The following is a 23,046-nucleotide window of genomic DNA, read 5'->3' as shown; positions in this document are numbered from 1 at the left end:
CAATAAAAACTGGAAATGTGCAATGCATATAATATGAGAAACCTTCAGAATGGCCTGCAGGTGGCGCTTATAGTCTTGTATTTATTATACTTTTTATACCTTGCTTTGTGCAGTTTATCTTTTACTATTTATTACCTGTCTACTTCTGATATGTGCACGATAGTGTGCACTACGGCCCGTCATAATAGTGTGCACTTGGGCCCACCGTAACTACCTTAAGCTACTGCACATTAGTGCAACAAAAATGTCGTTGGTGTCTTTATTTTGAAAGCTGGGATCGGAAGTAGTGCTGTGTTTGTTCCTGCTGGTTTGACGCTGCCCGTTTACTATTAATGGGCGCTGTAGGTGGCTCTAGGACCTCGCGGAGCGTTTCATTGAAGCACATGGTCCCCACTCATAAGACAACACTTCTCACCAGTAATTGCCCTGGAATTGATGTCATTCCAGTGGGCGACTGACACAGCAGCGGCTTGTGCGTTTCTTAATGTTTCCACCGCTCGCGCTCCATTTCCCTCACTTTCCACGCGAGTCATCTGTGGACTCGGACTGTGTGTGAATGGGGAAAGTGCGCCGCGGAGTTGAATCAGCTGTCCTCGGGATTTCCTAAGGCACCCGCTCGTATACTTGATCATATTTCAGGAAGTCGTTTTGTTTTTTTTTGGAGGGGGTGCTCTCTCGCACATCAGCTGTTGTTGGAGTTGGATTGTATGATGCTGCAGTGAAACAGTTGGCCAGTCCCGTCCACGCTTCAGCTGGGCATCATGAGCCGGAGTCTGAAGTTTGTGATTTTGACAGCACTTCAGGCTTTATCTGTCTGTGTCTCGGTGTGTGACAGTGTGCTCTCCAGATCTGCTCAAGGTAAGAGGAGAAGGAGAGGAGGGCCAATGCATTTTTCTTTTACCTATATGTCAAAGATCCGTGCACAAAACCAGTGAAGTGATTGTTTTATTAATTGATTTATAACCTGGTCAATGCAAAATTTAAAAGACTGACATTTTTTAAAAATCTAATTTGAAATTAACCTGTCTGCTTCTGTCACTGTGCATTTTGCCTACTATGTCTGTTCCATTCTATTGTTCATTCATGTCTCCCCTTTGGCTGTTTGGGGTACATCATGTTTTATGAAATCCTTTGTTAGTACACCAGACTTACAGATCTGTAACACATGTTTGGGCAGAATGAGACATCTCCAATGTAAACAAGCTCTCTAAATTCATGCCTTTCTTTCATTCTCTCCAGTAGATCTGTGTGTGTGAAAGAGCAGAACATAAAATTTTAGCTCGCAGTCCATCCAGTGTGCACCTCAGAGGAGAGGAGTCGCTGTATAATTGATGATGCAGAAACTCTCTTTGGTAATCAGTGGTAGCACTTGAGGCATTTTCGCTGGTGCTTTAAGCCTACTTCAGTTTTTCAAGTCACTTCAAACATACTTCAGTTTTTCAATTATGGATGAATTCCAGGGTTATTTAAGTGGCAAGCATAAAAATAAAAGTCACATTGTTGGTTTGAACTTAAGGAGTCAAGTAGCTTTTTAGAAAGCTGTCAATTGTTATGTTTATAACGTCCCAGCAACACATGAAAAATAGGAGCTCCAGAGCTTTGGGCGAAAAGAGTCCAAATGTGATGTCAGAGTGTGCTTGTGTGTTTTTCTCTCACACTGTGATTGCAGCCCTTTGGGGCTGCGGCTCATGACATCTCAGTCACCAGTGTTCCATGCCCTAGGTGAGATTCAACAAGGACACCACACACGAGTACACTGTGCAACAGTGTTGAGTGGAAGAGATGCGCTCAAGCGTCGGCGCCTACAGAAAACTTTCGCATCTGAATACACTGCCAGTCACGACACTCACTGCTGAATCTTGGGAATTAATTACCAGCAAGGGCAAATGTGTAAAGCTCAATCCGGAATCAAAGCGTGAGGAAGTTGTTAATTTATTCATCAACAGTTTGTCGTCATCTGAAGCTAGCCTTGATGGGTTCATTCTCGGGGGTTCAGGCTTGTTAAAAACCATCATCGCCAGTTCATTTGTGCGTGTGCTGCTGGGAGAGTCTGAGCCCATCTGTATTGGCAGGATATTTTCCTGCTAGGGGGGTAGTTTGGGCTGATTGAGATAAATGGAGGGAGCAGTGTGAAGAAGTGCTCAGGAGATGGGTTACATTTAAAGGAACAGTGTGCAAGATTTGGGGGGATTTAGTGGCATCTAGTGGTGAGGTGTTCTCCTCACTGGGAGCCATATTATCTGCACCAGTCTCCTCTCCAAAACAACCAAACCAGGTAATTTAATCTGCAGAGGTCTCCCCCTCTTAGGAATAAACTTGATGAAGTAAATCAGTAAGAATACTGAATTAAGCAGATTAACGTTGCAAATCCATGTTCCTCTGATGCAGTTTGGTGTGTTGGAGATGGGCTGCTTACCCAGCACTTACTAATGTGTGCTCACCTTTTTTCTCGGAGAGAAAAAGATCCAAGAGCTGTATTTACTTCATTCATTCAGTCTGAGAATCCTCCTAACTTAGTCTAAAAAAATTGAGCAAGGAGTTCTAGCCTAGGAGTGACTTAGCAGAGTTCTCAGAGCAACTCTGAGCAAGAAAGGGACAGAAACTTTTGCCTTGGTGAGGAGGTGTGGTCGACCCCATTGCTAGACTTGATGCTTTCTTCTAACAGATGTGATTGGTTGTCACGGACACACCCTTTTGTGAGCCTGCAAGGTGTGGACACCCAGTGGAAATGAACTGCTGACTGTGAAAGTGTTGTCATTGTTAGTGTGATCACTCTGCTAGTGGAAGGTTGAGACAGAAAAAAGTCATCACTGCTATCTTAGTGTTGTGATTAATTTATTTCTGGGGTTATAGTGTAATGAGATCGACCACACATATTATCCCTGCACAATCTAATTAATCTGTAGCATTTCATTTACTCACTGTCATCCAGCATTTAGAGAATATTCCTCCTACCTTTTCATCTTTCTGCCATTTTCTCCTCTGATTAAGAAACTCTTAAACTCTTAAAAGTCCTCCTCCCTGCTCCTAACAGTTTTATACCTTAGGAGCTCCTAAGAAACACAATTCTAAGAATTTTCACAGAATTTCGTCTTTGTGAATACGGCTGCAGATGTTCATGAGGTTTTTATCATGAGCCAAATTATCCACAGAGGTCTTTTCCTCTCCAAAACAAACAGACCTGGTGTTTTAAACCGTTAAAAACACTGAATAAAGCAGTTTCACATTAAAAAAAAATTGGGTTTTTCCGGCTCTTATTACAGAGGGGCTGCTAACTATGGTGGCCAGCGTTAAAACATGAATGACCCTATCTAGAGCCAGTGTCCGTTCTGGGCTACTGTAGAAACATGGCAGTGCAACATGGGGATCTCCGTAGACAAGGACCTGCTCCCTATGTAGATATAAACAGCTCATTCTAAGGGGATAAAAACACAACTGCCAATATATCCCCCTAAATCCTACACACTGGACCTTTAAAAGACAAAAAGAGTACAGTTGTGCGAAATGCGTGATGCCTGACTTTGTGTAGCAGCTGAAACCATCAGATATTTTTTGATAATCCATTAATCATGAGGCCATTCAATCAACTCAAATGTGAGGTTTTGCTTGTTTTCTCTGTCTTTTATTCAAATTAAACATTTGGGACTTTTGGTCAGATGTTACCTCGGGCTCTCAGAACTTATGAAAGATTTTTTTGGACCATTTATAGACAAAATCATTGTTCAATTAATGAAAATAATGACTTGCAGCTTTCTTCATGTTGGAGCATAATGAGTGTGAATCATTAATGCTCCCTTTTATGAGTCTCTCCTCCGTCTCCAGACTGTGCAGACTTTTGTCTTTGCTGTCAGGAATTCAAGGCTGCTAAGAAAAGATGGAGCAGCTCAGCTCCATGCAGCGTCATGTTTGCATACATATTTCATGACACCGCCCCTTGAGCTTTCTTGTCGGTTTTCCTCTCCCTATCTGTCTCATGCATGCTCCTGTCCTAGCTGGGGATCATTTGTGAATGATTTCCTCCGATGGTTGACACACTTAGTGTCAGCCAGTATTTACTAGCCAGCTGTACGGCTTCAACCGACATGACTCTGTCTGCCTCGAGCTCTTCATGCAGCTTGCGTGCAGCACGCTCCGACAAATGAAAGTTGAGCTGAGAATATATTTTTGGACTGTAGTAAAACATTCCTTCAGCAAACAGTGTCCTCCCCCAGAGAGACATTATTGCCATGATGTGACCCATCTCAAGTCAGGGGCATTTAGTGTCTTTTCAGTATGAATAGATTCAGATCTTCCAGATGAGTTGTTCAGGATAGTGAAGACCCAGGAGAGGTCAGTAAGACGAGTTGATGTGTGGTTGTGCATTAGGCCAGATTGATCAACCAGTTGCTGTTCCACAGTGGGGATATTTATTTATATAGTAAGGGGGGGAATAGCGGGACTGTGCTCATGTGGCCTAACCCTACATGTGTTGCATTAATTTCTTCGAAGCTGCTTTGGACTCAGTTGACCCTCCCAACAAAAGCTTAACACACGAGCTGAAACCCGATGCTGGCTCTGGACTTTCTCACTGGACTTTCACACCCAGTCAGGTCAGAGTTGAGCTCAGCGCAGCTCTCCCCGAGCGTCTTCTCTCGTCTGGTCAGAGGGCCCAGTTGGCTCAGATATCTTTTGTCAGTGTCAAGTCTATCTGGGTTCATTCAAGTTCCACCCCATCAGTGTTTAACGCAAAAAAAAAAGAAAATCATTGACATTTTATAAGCCTGCTCTGGTCAGTTATCGTGCTCTGTTTTGTGCAGGACTTTTAGCATAATGAATAACACATGCTATATATAATGTCAGATAGCTCTTTCTCTGGCCACAAGAACAACTAATAACAACTGGATTCCATTTAGATTAACGGTTCCAGGGTTTTGCTTTTCTGCGTGCTGGTTCACTGGAATGGCTTACAAGGACACTTAAAGATCCAGTGTGTAGGATTTAGGGGGATATACTGGCAGGAATGGAATATAATATTCATAACTATGTGTGCATGAGTGTATAATCACCTGAAACTAAGAATCGTTGCATTTTTATTACCTTGGAATGAGCCATTTACATAAGTGGGTCCTCTTCCATGCATGGATGTATAAGGAGAACTACATACAGAGTTGGAGGCGGGCCCCCGTTCATTACTATGTGGCACATGAAGCCACAAAAGAGCAACTGCTGTGTAAAAAATTACCCGGTTGATCAGTGCTGCTTTCACACTATGTGGCCCATAGAGCAGGTGCAAAAGAGACTTCCGCCGGCCTAGCTGGCTTCTTCTGGTTTAGCGCTCTGTTTACTTGAATGGGGATGAAATGGTTCAATTGTGTGGCTCTTCAAGACTTTCCAAATGTTTCTGGACTGAATGGATCAAATTCTGAATTGTTTTGTGGGGGTGGGATGATCAACAGCCGTAGTTACATAGTTATATTATTTGTGTCTCATTAAAACCGTCAGACCACTGCCTCACAGCAAGAGGGTTCCTGGTTCTCACCCAGGGCGAAGGCCTTTGTGCAGAGTTTACAAGTTCTCCCCTTGTCAACATGGGCTTTTTCAAGGGTACTCCAGCTTCCTCCCACAGTCCAAAGACATGCAGGTTAATTGGTGACTCTAAATTGTCCGTAGGTGTGAATGTGAGTGTGAATGGTTGTCTGTTTCTATGTGGCAGCCCTGTGATAGTCTGGTGACCTGTCCAGGGTGTACCCTGCCTCTCGCCCAGTGTCAGCCGGGATAGGCTCCAGCCCCCCCACGACTCCCGACAGGATAAGCAGTTGTGGAAATTAACTGGCTGAGTGATTGATAGACAAATGGTCATTTTGTGACCTTTAAAAGTACACAAATTAGGTAAAAAAAAAAAGGTCAACTCAATTGTGACATCATTCCCAGCCATACTGTGGTGGTTTCGCTTGTGACACCTTTTACATAATGTAAAGTCATTTGAGCCATGGTTTGTGAGAGAAATATTGATTATGGGAGCCTTAATGTTGCTGAATTACCAAGTATATTGGTTTATTTGTGACGATGTCCCAGGTGAACAAGAATAAGTCACCTTTACAGTGATTATGACCCACAGGAATTAAGTATATTTTAAATATTTAGCTATTATCATCCCTTTGACTGAGACTGAATTTGATAAATATCCAAGCAGTTGTATTACCAGATATTGCCTTGTGTCACACATTTTTAATCAACAGAAAACAGAGATTGTACCTCTCACATTGTCCGTGTTAATTTATTCATTTTGTTTGCGACATACATATCACATCACCATGTACCATTATAATCCTGTCAGAGCATAGACTGGAAATCAAGAACAGGTGCCAGTTGCCATGACAGATAAACACAATGCTACACTGTAGGTATCAGGGAAAACTTTACCCAGTTTGACTAGATTCCATATGAATATCAGGTCATTGTCTTCCACTGGGATTTGAAACCCAGAATTTAATGTCTTAGCTCCAGATAATTTATCTTCCAGCCTGGCATACAGCATCCGCCCAGTCTTCACCTCGCTATTCTTCAATGAGAGGGACAAGACAGGTCACCTCCGACTCCCACCTGGATAGGATTCTAACAAATTGGCCTGAACAAAGTCCTGCTGCAGCTTAGTTCCTTTGTCTGAGTCTGTTTGAGTTACGTTTCAGAGGTGGATTTGTGATGTATTTTTAAGCGAAGCAGAGCAAACGGCACATCAAATAGGTACAGATGGATGAAAGCTTGAAAAAGAAACTCGACCAGTTAAGACTGTTAAATATTGGGGTTGGTTGTTTTCAGGTTTTCCAATACCTAGTGAAAAATAGCAGTTCAAGATGGTGTCTTGAAATTGCTCGTTTTGTGTGACCAGTGGTCCAAAACTAAAAGATATTCAGTTTACAATGATATTGCTTGCTAAAGGAGATTGAAATTAGTGTAGCAGCTTAATCGATTAATCCAGTAACTGAGCTATATCAGTTTCATCATATGCACAATATTGTTTTTTGTTGTTGTATTCCTATGTGACATTTAAAGACACTCTCTCCACTGGTTTAATGACACAGTTGCCACCACATACTGTATGACTTGAAGGATCTTTGATGACACAGCCGTCCCCCCTCATTTTCTGTCTTTCTGATGGGGCTTGAGGTTTTGTTTTTTAGTTTTTTAGCGCTTTGAACGTGCGCCAGACATGTGCTTCCCATGACAGAGGGGAGATCCAGGGCGCTGTAAATGAAATCCATCGTAGGGACCATATTAACAAGCTTTCACACAGCTCTGCTCCAGAAGCTCTCTGACTCTGACCTTTGTTGCTAAGGCAAACAGGCTCCATGCCAGGCAGCGAGCACAGCCCTCGCAGCAGGGGAAGCGTAACAGTGTCACCCGCCGGGGGCTTAACGGCACCGGTTCTCGGACAACATTAACCTCCTGCTGAGCCAAGGGGAATTTTTGCTGCAGGACCATCTATTTCCCATAGAGTAATTATGTGCTGACATCATGCTAGTGTGACAGTAAATGAGTTCAGAATACAAGGTGGGGGTATAGAGACAGGAAGAGAGAGAACACACAAAAGAGCTATTTACCAGTAGAGGGAGCCCCGTGTTAAACGGCTCAATTATGACTTTAAATATGCTCTAAAAAAATCATCCGCCTATAAATTCAACCATTAACAACTCTCATAACTGTGACTTTTGACACACTGCTACCTTATTAGATTTGATTTAAGGAGACCCTCTCTGCTGAGATTCCTATTGCCATGACATCACCTACAGGTTTCTATGCTACCCAGTACAACCCTTGGGGTGTTGACATAATGTCCCCCACATGGGTCAGATGTTTACTTGGGAGTCAAGCCAAGATTACCAGGCACTTTTCACCTTTGCTCTGTAATCCCTGTGAACCCTGCACCGTGAACAAATGACAGAGAGCAATAGGTGAAGACTAGTCACTGAGGTGATCAGCAGAACAGTCCTGCTTCCCAAACATGAGAATCTTTTCTCTGTTTTATATCATTCAGGGCCCTGAGTAATAATTCTTCTCTTTAGCATTTAATTGTATGTATTTTTAAAGGAAGACTTCACCCACAAAATGACAATTTGCATATCAGTGATTCATCCCATGTTGCCTTTCCAATGTCTCAAAGTTGAGCATCAGCTGCCTTTTTATATACTTAAAGGAATACTTCACCCACAAAATGACCATTGGTATATCAATTACCCACCCCGTGATACCTTGAATTCATGAGGTAAACATAGTTTTTCTCGCATGTTTAATGTTAAATGAAGATTCCAAAAACAGCAAACATGCTTGATGAATGGAAGTGAAGGGGACCACATTTCACAACAGTAAAACTATATCAAAATTTCCGTTAACAGACTCACACAACTCAAGCAGTATCATCCAAGTGTCATTTATCCAGCTGTATGCTCAGTACTTCCCAAACACATGCATTTTCACTAAAACCTTACTATTAAAACACTTTAGCATACGAGTTAGGGCTGCCCCCAACTAAGAATTTTCTTAGTCGTCATTTAGAGCCATTAGTCGACTAGTCGCCCACATGTTTATTATATTAATTAGATTATTAAATGATTATATATATTATTATTATATATATATTTTGGGCGGGGCAACACAATGGTTTGAGTTGAAGGTGTGAGAAAGAATAGTATCAGTAACATTGTTAACACTGTGCTACATTACAGAGAAATACAAAACCGCACTAATGAACCTTCATTAATATAGGCCTACATTTTATCTACAAGTGCACGTCACACACTGAGCGAGCCGCCTGTTAATGACGCTGTGGGCTAATGGGCATGTAGCTACTTCCATGTTTCAGATGATACGTCATGTTTGTAGTCGACCAATGAAGATGAGTTTACATATCACCTTGGGTTTGTCCTTCACCTTCTCAGAATGATCCCACACTTTGGATTTCCTGCCTGACACGTTATTAACTAGCCTGTGGAATAACCGCAGGTACCAGCCCTGGAAATTAACGTGCTGAGTGTGTCCACTTCCTGTGTCTGTCCTTTCAAATTAAATTCATGGTCCAGTCATATAGATTTGATTTATTTTGTCAAGGTACAGCACCCAATAAAGTTTCTTTTTTTTTCTGCGATTAAGCGACCAATGAAATCTTGATGACTAATGACCTTTGTGGTCGACAAACATTTGGTTGACTGTTAGGGGGCAGCCCTAATACAAGTAGAGTGCATGGACAAGTGTGTGCATTTGAACTCTGCTCAGCTTGCTACTCATGAGACTGTTTATGTGTGAGAGTTTGTAAGTGGATGTTTTGATTAGGTTTATATGTGGTCCCCTTTTACTTCAAATCATCAAGAGTATTTGCTGTCTTGGGTTTCTTTGTTCACCGTGCAGGCACGTAAGAATTCAACATAACATGGGGGTGAGTAACTGATATACAAATGATCATTCTAAGGGTGAACTATTCCTCTAAGTCTACTTTTAAGTCTATAAAATGTCAGAAAATAGTGACATATTGCTCATCAGAAGTTCCCAGAGCCCCAGGTGTTGTCCTGAAATTGCTTGTTCTGTGTGATCAACCCCCTCAAGGATATTATTTTTGTAAGTTTATAAAAAGATAGTAAATGCTCCAGATTGAGACACTTGAACCAGCAAAATTTTGGCATTTTTCCTTAGCATGATGACTAAACTTGTTCATGATTAATTCTTTATGAATCACCTAATCAGGTGGTCATGGTTTTCGCACTGATAAACTGACATTGAATATGTTCAGGGTTGGGACTATTGGTTGATGAAAGCCGTAGACTGTATAAAAATAATGGACATAGCCACTGTGACATCACCCTTTGGTCTGTGGCCTCAAGTTCCGCATATTGGCAGTTGCAATCTTGGATATTTGGAGCCAGAAGTGACTATATTTTGTGACTATTTGGTTATAGAGGGTGGAGCTGTGGAGGAGTGAGTAGTGGATCTGACTCAGACTGTGGTGACACCTCACAGACAACCTGTGACTCAAGGGGCCCCACCCTTAAGTATGCGTAACTTTAAGCCTTATTAAAATTAAAACAGGTGTTAAAAGTCACGCACAGTTGTCATGAAGAGGGAAATGAGTTATGGAGGTCACACTGTTTTTTGTACCAGGCTGTGAAATGTTTACTTCTGCTGTAAAGTTGGGCATTTTGACATGGGTGTCAATGGGGATTGACTTGCTTTTGGAGGCAGCCCCAAGTGGTCATTTGAGGAACTGCAGTTGTTGGCACTCGGCACTGGCTTTATTTTTCAGCCCCAGATGTTACTGCTTGATCAAAACAAGCAATTTAAAGACATCTTGGGCTCATCTTCTCATTTTTTTTTCTGACTTTTTATAGAACAAGAATTCGCATTTAATCAAAAAAAGTATTGATATGACAGTCAATATTAACAATCATGATTTGTCACAGGCCTGGACAGAGGATGATGAAAGAAAGAAAGAGATAAGGAAAGGCAGCAGAGTTCATTGCTTTTGTCTCCAAGGTCATTTATGAAAGAGCGTCTGCCTCCTCCCAATGTATCATTCATCATCCTATTCCCAATCACCATTCTGTTTGAATTAGCATAATTTGCCCACTCTGATTGTGGATAAATTGAGTTTGTGGCATGCCTGTCAATCACCTATTATTAGATGAAGAATAGCCACAAACATTAACCAAGTTTCTCCCCCATGGGCTGATGTCAGGACCAACTTTTGGCACAGAAACGTTTGCTGGATCATGTCCCCAATCTTGTCAGTGCTCTGATTAAAGACATCCACCAAATGTGGATAAAAACAGCAGTGGATACATGCCCCTTGATGGAGAAAAAGTGATCATTTTATTAGATTTTCTTTATCAAGAGCACATTTCCATATGGAACCAGTGAAAGAGATGTTTTTCTGTTTCTTTCATACCTTTTTTTGTCTTAGTTGTGTCATAGTTCTGCTCGAAACGGGCCACTTTTAACTCATCACTCTGCCCAAATTAATTCCACATGCTCTTATTTCAAGTCCATTTCCTTCTCGTGGTTTGAGTGGTAACTAAACAGTGTCCACCCGTGTCAAACAATGCTGGAATCATCTCAAGTGCGTCTCCTCTGCACTTGTTTTTGTATCATTCAGGGGATTTTTGCATGTCAAAGAGTGTCATTCAAGCTGCCAAAGGCGTTGTTTTTCATTTTCAATCTGACATATTCTCAAGATCGGAAAGAATTGCTGTCAAAGTGACTTTGGAGTATGTCCTTGTGTGCTTTTCCTGCGCCAGCCATCAGGCAAGGGTGACTGTGATTAGGAGTGCTCTTTTATTGATGTGTGCCGTGCACGTGTGTGTAGCCTGTATCCCATCTTAGCGAGGACCTGTGCACATGTGGGGGGCATGGCATCATCAAGTGTGCAGATGAAAAGAACAGCATGCCATTTGTGTTGGAAAAGCAAAGATTGTTATGAATATATTATTTCATGGTTGCCTGTCAAGGATTGAGTTGCAGCTGGTTGCGAGGAAGCAGGCTCTGGGGTTTAATAAAGCCGAACAGTTGTTGATTTGTTTTGGTGGTACAGCGGGAAGGGGGAAGAGAAGGCCTGGAGTTGTGAAAAGGGCAGTAAGAAAGGACGTCTTGACATCTGCAAAGAACTGAGGAAGGTCATGTGTTCCCCTGGACCAGCAGCTCATAGGCTGTGGAGAATGCATTAATTCAAGAGTGCTGATAAAGAGTTCTATACTGTGAAATACCATCAGGAACTGTAAACTACTCCAGCAAGCGCTGATTTACTTTACCCAGCTACACAGTAGGATATCGAAGTTAAAACAGGCCAGACTTTGTTTGAGAAGTGAAAGAGGTCAAAGTAATGCCGTGGAAACAACTTTATCTTTAACTTTAACTTTAAACTTCATTTTTCAACCAAATTTCTCTTGTGAATGACTTGATCATTTTGCCTTTTTGTGCCTGTAAAAATTATTCTTTGATCGGTCTCTTCATAACCAACAGGTATGTACAACCAGTGACAATGAGCAACAAGTATGCTTTGTTTTAAGGGGCCACAAACTAAAAACAGGGCTCCTGTTTATCGTTAAAATATTTTCAAAGGCATTGAATTCATTCATCTACAAATAATGCCATAATTGGTGAATGCTCAGACATGGGAAGTAGGATTTTACTAAATGTTTTGTTTCTGATTTTGCATTGTAAAAGCTTAAGATGATTGGTAACATCTACTTTTAAAAAATAATTTACTGAGTGCCTGTTCCATAAACGTCTCACAGATTAGGATGGTGAACCAAAAACACTCATATTTGTTTCTGGCCGGGATGCTCAGAGCAGAGGATCCACTGTTTGCTAGCTGTCACGATGCCCTGGATGAAGTGGGGAGGTGTCAATTCAACAAAATTGGATTTTTAACCTAGATTTTGTGGCATGGCTGAAACCGGTTCAAGGCAATGCATACAAGTCTTGAGGTATGTTACGCAAGAAGTTTTTCACACTCGGCACAGTGGGAATCAAGGCAGTGAAATCCTGTATGTACAGATAGAAACACCAAGTCATGTTTTGTGTCACAATAAACATTTGGGCAAAATTGTCCCTAACTCTAGTAGTTTATGTCAGCTCTTGTGTTTTTTTTGTCTTCAGTTTTGGTTATTGTATAACTGCCTTAAATTTGATTCCAAGAGGCATTAAGAAAGCCTAAAAACGTGATAAATCTAACCTGCCTTAAGCTACAGGAACCATGACAAAGCCAACTACTGACTGACCCAGACCAGGGATTCCCAACCTTTTGACTTGTGACCCTTTACCCCCCTATCACAAGTTCCATTCGCCTGTGATGTCCCTTTATTCTGATTGCTTCATTTTAGAAGTTTTTAATCCTGAAGAGGTCAATGAATCCAATATTTCACAAGAAAAAATAAACATGATTTTGTTTATGTATTTATTTACTTGTTTATTTGACAAGGACAAATGCACAAGACATTGCTTCATATGTAAAATGCAAAGAAGGTGCAATGCATACAGGTTTCTATCCATGGCTAATAAGTAACCCCTGTTTATGGTTTGGCTTTTAGAATTAAAACGGTAAGTTTAAGATTACTGAGCATGGAGTGATTCCATACAATAATATACAGCAAAATACGGGTAAAGACTAAGTCAAAGAGAATGCCACAATAGGAACAGAGACAGGAAACCATTCACAATTGACTTGAGTATCAGAAACACTTTTTCCTCCTTGTCCATCTTGTCAGTAAACACACGACAATGCAGATTTACTTACAAACCCCCTGGGAGATCCCATCCCCAGGTTGGGAACCTCCGACCTCAAAAACCTTGCAGTCAAATTTAGCCCAGTTAGACGCCTTTTGACCTGCAATTATTTAAAGGAGCACTTCACCCACACAATGATCATTTGTACATCAATTACTCACCTTGTGTTACATTTAAAATGTGAAGAAAACTTTGCTTTTCTCGCATGCCTCCACGGTGAACCAAGAATCCAAAAAGTCAACAGCAAAGTCATATTTAAACAGTCATTGCTCAGTAAAACCATAACAACTTCAAGACTCTTGATTCAAAGACAACAAGTTGTGTAGGGTCAACAGTACCACGATTTGACGACTTTAAAAGTGTAGTTGTGCACATTTAGCTTAAGGTGCCCTTAAACACTACATGTACGTCTAACTTCGTAATTTGCTGACTGTACGCTACAGGCTGGCAGCGACCAAGCCTCTGATTGGTTTAAAAGTTACCAAAACTGAATTATCTTTAATTTGAAATATAAGTTTGCTGGAGGCGCTACATGCGTGAAAGAAAGCACAATGGTTCCCTTAAAGAGTAAAATGAAAAAGTGCATTTAATTTCCTGGCTAGCAAACTGCACAGGCTAGCATTTAGCGACAGACATGTTAACAAATGCAGCTTTCCTGAAAGTCCTAGAGTAGCTTTTATTCCAGCAAAAAAACAAACAAAAACAATTTAAAACAATTGCACGAACAGAATTCAAGTGCCACCTGTATGTGGAAGTGTTTTTATTGCTAAGGTTTAAGCAAAAATAAATTTGTTAATTTTTCTCCTGCGAATGAAGAATCTATAACTGAGAAAATTCATGGTGAATTGAAGTCATAGTGATGTATACGTCAGTGGAGTCTGGCTTTGAAGAGAACATAGATAAGTTCCACTTCTACTTAAGCTCCTTGCTGGAAAGGTCCGTCTGTTTGGGAAGTACTGAGCGTATGACTGGATAAATAAAACTATGTTTATACTGCATGAGTTGTGTGAGACTTTGTTAACGGATGTTTTGATACAGTTTTGTTGTTGTTAAATGTGGTCACATATGACTTCAATTCATCAAGACTTTTTTTTTTGGATTCGTCATTCACCGTGGGGGCATGCGAGAAAAACAAAGCTGTCTTCACATTTTCAGCGTAGCATGAGGTAAGTAATTGATATACAAATAATCATTTTGTGGGTGAAGTATCCCTTTAATCTGTGCTTTTGTTAATTTGCTACACCACTAAAACAACCAAACAATGGCCGTACATACTGAGTACATAATAGGTTTTGTTAGTTTTCTCTTAACAACACTGCTGGGGAAAGCCAAATTAATTACTTTATCCAGTCAGAGGTCTGTATCACATTTCAGTCACCCACACGAGAACAAACACACACACAGTCACACAATCCTCCCACCTAGCATTGACTTTATTGAGGCAATATAAATGGCACAAACTCTCCTTGTATACGCTGAAGCATAAAGGGAGCTGATCATGGCCAGAACTCTGCTTTATTAAGACCTCTGTTTACACTCTCCTTTATTGAACATATAAATAAGGCTTCGGGTTCTGGTGCCACTTTTACCGCTCCCTTAATGCTTCTGGTGGCTCTTATAACATTCTAGCTAACAAAAGCCACTTACACACTCCGCACACCACAGCCTCGCTACGCTCTAACTTTACCAAATGTCTCTCCCAAGAACCCTGGGGGAAAAAAAAAAAAAAACTGAGACTGCAGACTGTTTCCACTAATATAATACCATTTATAAGAGGGAATTAAATCTCATAGCACACCACATTAACAAAATGGTCATTCACTGGCAGACTTTGAAGTCACCAAATCTAGTCTTCAAAGTTGATGTGGAACATGCCACAGAAAAGGCCGCTCCGTCTGTGTGTGTTTTCTCATGGATCGGCTAACCACAATGTGGACTTGACCTTTCTCTGTCAAAACGTCTCTCTGCTTTCCCCTCATCTGTTGTGTTTATCCATCCGTACTTTTCACAGAGGTTGTCATGCGTTCCCTTACTCAGCATGCCCACCTCCCCCAGACGGTGTGGTTTTCTGGGACTAATGAGGGTAGGATGCTTCTCCCGCTGGTGTGTGTGTGTGTGTTGCCGTCCCCTCCTTGCCGGAGCCTGCTTCTCATCATCAGGCTGGAGCTGGATGAGGACTGCTGAGCTGGTCACCTCTGGCTCTCCGCTATCAGCTGGAGAGGCGCTGTGATGAACTCCAGAGTGGTGGTTTCCTCAGAGGAGAACCAGAACAAAGCTCGGCTGGTGGGGGTCGGGGGGGTGGGGGGTGGTGGTGGTGGGGGCTGCGCCTGACCTGGGTTATTAATGCTGGATAATAAGCAGACTCAGCAATTTAGCTGGGTGAGTCATGCGTGGAGAGACAGAAGTGATGTGAACCTCGAAAGAGGAACCTTGAATCTGCTGGTAATAATCATCCGCGTCCCCTTGAGTGTGTTGATATTTGTTTGAAATGTGATTCAAAATTAAGAAGTAACAAAAGTTCAAAACATAGCATAAATAACGCCCAGACCACACGCATAACTTCTCACAAGTCCACTGACATCACCCCTCAAGCTAAATCTGTTTCCCTGCTGTTTGGAAACACTCGACGGAGCATCAGTGGAAGAAAACAAAAAAAAAAAAACAACAAGCAAACATTTGATTTAGGATGTTTGCACTGAAACAAATGGTGCTAACAACCCCTGCTGTTTTAGTAAGAGACCCAAGCTTGGAAATAGCTTCCCCGCTGCAGGGAGCTGATTACTGCAGGAACCCTGTTAGCAACGTCCTCCAGTGGCTCTAACTATTGCATTCCCACTCTCTGTGTGCTCATGATGTATGTTTAGAGCGATTGCAGCTTCTTTTTCAGCTGTAAGTGGTTGGCTTCCTTGGGATAGTAACTGTTTTTCTGCCACTTCAGGTCCTGGCGGCACGCTTGGGGACATCAGTATTGGATTTTGGGGACGAATATATTCTTAAACGACTGGCAACGCAGCAGAGCTCAGAGAATTGTAGCCTCTCTCGGAGGCTCGGTTAACACCCTGTCAGAACACAGAGAGAGGAGATAAAAGCATGCTGGGAACAATGCCCCAAAGCTACGTCTAATCCCTGCACTGCATCCTGGACACTAGCCCTGTGTTAGGAGTTATCACAGCAGCAGCAGCAGCAGCAGCAGCAACCCCAGCTCCACGCTCAAAACTCGTTTGCTGAACTGTGGAGATTTATGGAGCGTGAGTGGCAGAGGGGGTGGTTACGGTTTCACCACAGGCTTCGGTTCTCATTGCTTGATGTTTGAGAGTGCTGATTAGTGCTGTTGTATTCATGTCTTAATGACGGAGCAGACGGGCTCCGTTCTACTGACAGCATATAGAAGGGGGGTGAACATATGTTCAGGAAGGGCGAGGACATAGCGGAGATGGCATTTTTTCAGCGTAGATAATTGTCAGTTATGAAAAACAAAAACATTCATTATTTGTGTGTCGCCGACTCAGAATAGCCATCAAATACAAGTACTGTGATTTTGTTTAAGTGACACTTAATATTACAAGGCAGCTTTACTGTCAGGTTGTGTTCTGATGTCGTTAATGAACACCAGGCTCAGGCCTCTAATAGCGGGGAGGAATTCATTATCCGTGTTGTTTGTTTAAAATCAGTTTAGAAAATGTACCCATTATTTGTGTTCGCAAAGATGGACATGGTCTGGTTTTACAGATGCTGAGAGATTTTAGATTAAAGGAGGAACACTTTGAAGTTTTTTGTGTATTCTCACATGGTATTTATATATTTTCTCTTACAGGGAATCTTTTGAGCACGACTGTTCAGCACAGACCAACAGCAAAGCAGAAACACTATGGGACCACAGTACCTCTTCAGCTTGTTGGACAAGACTGGAAACCCATCAGCCAGCTCAAACCCGAGGTGAAGTGGAAGTAGTGGATGAAAATTGAACAGATTATTTTTTACACATTTGCTCTGTGTTTTCTTTTACACTGCTCCAGATATCCTGACGTAACTGATGTCATGAAATCTGGCATTTATAATTATGGTTTCCTGCATATGACTCCTAATGATTTTGGTTACCTCTTCATCTCTCTTCATCATTTTCATTACATTTGCTGTAGCACCACCAAAAGGTCCAAATTTCCACATTAATATACTCATAAAAGCAATATCAAAATCTTTTTTTGGATTCTCCAGAAGAGCCCAGTCTCACTCCAAAGTCTTCAAAATCAAGTGCTCAGGCAGTGACTTGCGATGTCAGAAACCAATGGAAAAAGGTGTCCTTTAACGTCGGCATGATGCGCAGCTGGTTTCCGTTATAGTTTAAGGACACCCGGTGGCGTCAGGGGGAAACGCAGCAGGACAAGGACGAAAGTTAAGGCGGCGAAAGTCTGAGTGGGGCGGGCCGGAGGGGTGGTGCATGGGTCCAACCAACACGACTTTCACCCCAGAGAGCAGTGTTAGCATCCCGTATGACTCTAAAGCCAAACCCTGATCTTTTTTCCTAAACCTAACCACGTGCTCTTGTTGTCTAAACCCAACCATGTGTGTTAAACGTCAATTTGTGGTGTTGTACCGCCATAGTGCATTTATTTCCTGGGAAAACAGAAGTGTATCTTGAAAGAAGACAATGCATGTAACAGGCAGAACTTGACACTGTGTCCCAGAGCATCAACGCACCCGGGGTACCTTTCACGTTGTGGACGTGGAAAGTCCATGATCAAAACGTCTATATGTGACGAGGTCAGAATGAGAATGTGTTGTCCAGAACTTTCATCTGTCCCTGGGTCCCTGGTAAAGCTCTGGGTAGCCGTACACTAAAATGACCAACTTCTACTCTTTACATAAAAAAGACTGATATTTTTGAGAGAAAGAAAAGATATCTGCTGGCTGTGATTGGTTGTTCCTCATCACATGACATGTGGTGCATGTTGCTGCATTCCAAAAGTTGAACTTTGTTTATTTTAGGGCACTCTCACTTTTGAGCATGCCCACCACACGTCTACATTGAAATTCAGTGGATTTGAGGGCCCAAAAATGTGGCATGGGAACTGGCCCTTATGATACTCAGAGACAGGGATTCATGCCGTTACTATAGTGGCAACTATTTTAGCTTTCATTGTGATACCCACAAGGTAAACAGCAGAAATGGGCATGGATTTAGAATAGCGAAAATGTGAGGATGGTTTTGGCTTCATGTTTTGCGTGTGTGTGTGTGTGTTGTTGGCTGTTGGGGGTTTGATCTTTGGCCACCAATTAAGATCTTAAGTCTTTTAGAATCAAGTTTTGCTTTTAAAACTGTTGTGAAAAAAATTCAACCCCAGATTAAATATTCAGGAAGTTAAATATAAGATTGGACTCATTCAAAGTTTACAGCACTCTGCCTCTTGAATTTAGAGCTAAACTTTAATATACAATAACTGTAACCAATAACACACTCTGTATCTCTCTACCAGTATCCCTTCTTCTCCCTCTCCCATCTGTCTCCCATAAACACACACATGGACACACCTCACCTCATGACGTTTTCCTCTGAGGTCAAAAGTTGAGAAAAAAATCATTGGATGTATTCTTTATACAGCATGTGGCAGCAACTGCCATGTCTACAACAACAAAGCCACAATATAAACTCAGTGAAACAATTTTAAATGTCAATAAAATAAACAATTTTTTAAAGATATTTTTAGGGCATTTTGCCTTTATTGGACAGGACAGGTAAGTGTGAAGAGGGGGAGAGAGAGAGGGGGGGATGACATGCAGCAAAGGGCCACAGGCTGGATTCGAACCCTGGCCGCTGCGGCAACAGCCTTATACATGGGGCGCCTGCTCTACCACTAAGCCACTGACGCCCCAAAATAAAAAATATTTTTGAGGTCACAATACTGAAAGTAAATAAGTAATGTTAATGAAGAATGACCAACACAGACATCAGTCATTGTCGGTGACTGCTCCTGTCCTCTGCGTGCCTCCTTTTGCAGCTGATGAGAATAACAGGACGGCTACCTCTGGTAAATTTGACTCTAAACAGTTAAACTACAAGCAGACAGCTTGTGTGTAGTGATAAAGTATTGGCTTTTTACCGGCAAAGGTTGTACTGTACATACAGTAACAAGTCAAAGAAAACTTAATTTCCATTGCAATTTGATATTTGGCGATATGGCTTTGTTCTGGCGCCTCTCTGCCCCTACGCGAGCCCATGTGGAAAGCTGAAGATGGAGAGAGCACTCCTCTCCGCTCTCCATGCACATGTGAGAAAAGCCTGAGGCAGAAAGAGCACACCTCCCTGCCCTTCCATGCGCATACATGGAAAGCCTAAGGCTGGGAGTGCAGCAGCAAAGACCCCTAGGGAACAGAACAGAGCAGCATCAATGACAAACAGAAATGACAGAATAATAATGAATTAAACCAAAGCTTTAAAAAGTACCAATAAAAGTGCCAGTAAAATTGGGGCCACTCAGAGGTTGCTTGTGGACCAGGTGTGGCCTGCAGGCTGCAGTTAGACAGGCCTGTTATATTTTTTTTTTTTGGGGGGGGGGGGGATCCTGCATACCTTTACTTTTAATTCAAATTAAAGTAAACATCTTGCATCAACAAATATTAGAATACACCGTCTCATCCAATTTAAAATTACATACGGGCTTCACTACTCAAAGGAGAAACTACATAATATCTACCCAGAAGTGTCGCCTACGTGTGACCCTTCTACATAAATTTGCTTTATATCCAAAGGTTCAATCTTTTTGGATTGATATCTGAGGTCATGAACACTACGATCAGGCCAGAGCCTCTGCTCATTATTCTTGGAATATCCGAGACCTTCAGAAAGCTAAATGCGACACAGCAGCATTTTCTCTCTTATTGCCTCATAACAGCAAAGAAATTAATTCTCATTTTATGGAGGCACACAACAGTCCCTACCTCTCAGATGTGGCTAGAGGATTTAACTAACAGACTCCAGTTGGAAAGGGTAAGATGGGCCCTGAAAGACAGGCTCCAACAATTTAATAAAATCTGGAAACCCCTCATATCATATGTTGTAACCACAAATCTAGCACAACGGTTCAAACCGTAGCACACACTGTACAAGTGAGATGACTGAAGAGTGTTGGCTCTAGGAGTGGAGAAGTAGTGTGGGTGTAGGTATAGTGTGGGTATATTTAAGCACAGACGGCTGCACAGTATCTGCATCTAAGATAGGAAGACAACACCACACAGTCTGATGGAACATTAATGCAATGTTTTTGAAATCTGGGCTCCTTGGCTCTGTTTGGTGTTATAATCCCAGACTTTATAAAAAAAACAAAATACATGGCTGCCAGGCAGACTTAAAAACACAGCTTGAGTTTCCAGGTTGTGTTATTGAGTCAATTCATTAGTGAATTAATTTGTTCTAGCTTAACCAAACAGACATGGTGCCACAAGGTTTCTTTGGGATGTTATTACCCAAAAAACAAAACAAAACTCCCGATCAGCGAATTAAAGAACACTAATAATGAAGGTGAATTTAAGAGCTGATTTGAATATATTACTCCCCTGATAACAAGTACAAACAATCAGTGTACTATCTATGTTTTCCCTGAAGTTAGAAAATGGCAGTCGTCACAAACACTGCGCGGGGTGAGTGAGGTCAAAGCGTGCATATAGGAAGCTGTCGGAACAGAAAATAGCTGGAAGTTCAGTCCCACATGGCTTTTGCGATGATGATACTGCCTAAAACCTTAAGTGTTCTGCTTCCATATCCTCTTATGATCCACTAGACATTCTTCTCCACGGGGGGTGATGGATGACTTAACCCAGAGCGGCGCTCTTTGCCACAGTTGACCCAGATTGAACTACGTGAGCGAAATGTGTTTGTGTGTGTGGTTGCCAAGCGATGGAGAATGTGAGACAGAGGGAGTTTTTGTGTGTGTTTCTGTGCCTGAGCGAGAGCGCAGCACACAAGACGTGGTGAGGATGAGTGCGTGTGTGTGCACAGCACGACCGACAGGAGTGATGTACGACTCGGTGCCACTTCATCTGACTCTAACAGAGACACACGGTCTCTCTCAGTGTTGTAACTCAGGGGTGCGAAGACTCGTGGCATTCTGTGGGATTAATGTCAAATGGAATAGAAACATAAAGCTAATCCTCTCAGCCCTTGTTCTTAGGTACAAAGTCGCTTCATAAGGATTTCCGAACCACTCAATTGAAAACAGCTTTCTCGCATGTTTTCTCACAGCGCTGGGTGGCTCAGTCAAAGTTTCATCAGGATTGTAATTAAGCTTTTTAAGAACTATTTGCTGTTTTTTTGTTTTATTGCCACACAGCACCCATTTATTTTCTCATATCCAAACCATGCTAGCTACCAGAGAACCAAAGTCATCTCCCTTCAATCAAAACACTGTCTGGCTGACTCCATAACCAATCTTTCTCATCCCCTCTCCTGTCTGTTTTCTCTTCAGAGTCATCCTGCATCACTGAAGCTCCTGATTGAAGCGGAAGGTGAGCAGCTGCTCCTGGCTCTGGAGAAAAACGAGTAAGTGTTCCCTCCATTCATACTTGGCCTTAGAGTGCTTTCCGCAGTACAAATGGGTGACATATGCACTGCCCAGGGGCTACAACCGGGACTGTAGCCAAGTTGTGTGTTACACATAACAGCCAGGGAAAGGGGGAAATCTTTCTCTCTTTCACTGCTAGTGCAGTGCTCTCCGTGCTTTGGTCTTTTTCGTGTGCTGAAACAAAGACTTGAAAGACAGGAATTCCTGAATACATCAGCCAGACATTGATGTAAACCGACATCTTCCTCCTTCTTCTCCCTCTATCTTTTTATTTGATCTATTGGCATAACACAGGGGAGAAGGCGGCTTTTGTTTGAACGCAGCACACACTCCTCACTCTGTATATTAAGATACTGTCAACACAGTGTCAGTCAAGGGACCGGCACGGGGGGGAACATCATTTGAAAGAGATCAGGTTATCAGAATAGGTACAGTTTGACAGAGAGTCTGGATCTGTTCGGAGGAATATTTGTCATCTTTGCATTTTTACACGAGGGCTGACTGAACGTGGCCTCGGCTCTCAGACAACCTCGGTGTTGCTGAGAAGAATGGGACGTGATTGATGGAGCAATATGTTTTCCATCCAGCTCTGCTGCCACACATGAGCAACCAGGAACAAGCAGAGCTGTCTGTGTGATAGAGAGCAAAAAGGGAGAGGGAAGCAAAGAGGGAGAGAGCGGATGGGTTTTTATGTCAGAGTCAGCCATGAATCTCACTTGTTTTCCCAGACTTAATATATGTAAATTCCACCTGCAGACTGTGGGACAAAGCTTTCAACACCAGCGACCGCAATTTTATGGCTTACCTACTTTGAAAATATTTTGATGGGAAATCACATTCAGTCCTTCTGTCGAATAACATTCCAGCTTTGCACAGGTGGGGATTTTGCAAAGCTGACTTGCAGATTGTCACATTTTCACCAGCTCCATTTATAGCAGGGAATTACGTCCTCTTACAGTGAAAACATTTCATTTCAGAATGGGAACCAAACTTTCCCCCTGTGATCAGCTACAGTGGAAAAACACCTTGCATTCCCATGCATCGCCCTCATCCAGCACAACTGTCATCATTGTCCAATAGCATTAAATGTAAAGTCCACAGCTGAGCTCAAACCCCGGGCCAAGAGGAACAAACACAGACGACGGAGAGGTGCAATCTAGATCTTTCTAATGAGCTTGAGCATGATGGAAAGACTTTACTCAAACAAACCTCCATGCATTCCAAATACCAATCTGTCAGAATT

General features: G+C 42.1%; 1 protein-coding gene across 1 annotated transcript in view; it reads left to right on the top strand.

Moving 5' to 3' along the window:
- Positions 1-374: 374 nt before the first annotated feature.
- LOC125881077 (disintegrin and metalloproteinase domain-containing protein 12-like) overlaps positions 375-23,046 on the top strand; it is a 116,567-nt gene continuing 93,895 nt past the window's right edge. The window contains exons 1-3 of the mRNA XM_049564031.1: positions 375-858; positions 17,063-17,184; positions 21,708-21,781. Of these exons, the coding sequence (XP_049419988.1) occupies positions 762-858; positions 17,063-17,184; positions 21,708-21,781 (293 nt within the window). The 5' untranslated portion in view covers positions 375-761. The remainder of the gene's footprint in view (positions 859-17,062; positions 17,185-21,707; positions 21,782-23,046) is intronic.

This window comes from Epinephelus fuscoguttatus, linkage group LG20 (genome assembly GCF_011397635.1).
Source record: "Epinephelus fuscoguttatus linkage group LG20, E.fuscoguttatus.final_Chr_v1".
NCBI classification, from domain to species: Eukaryota; Metazoa; Chordata; class Actinopteri; order Perciformes; family Serranidae; genus Epinephelus; species Epinephelus fuscoguttatus.
The sequence above is the reverse complement of the archived record's forward strand: the minus strand, read 5'-3'. Positions and strand labels throughout refer to the sequence as shown.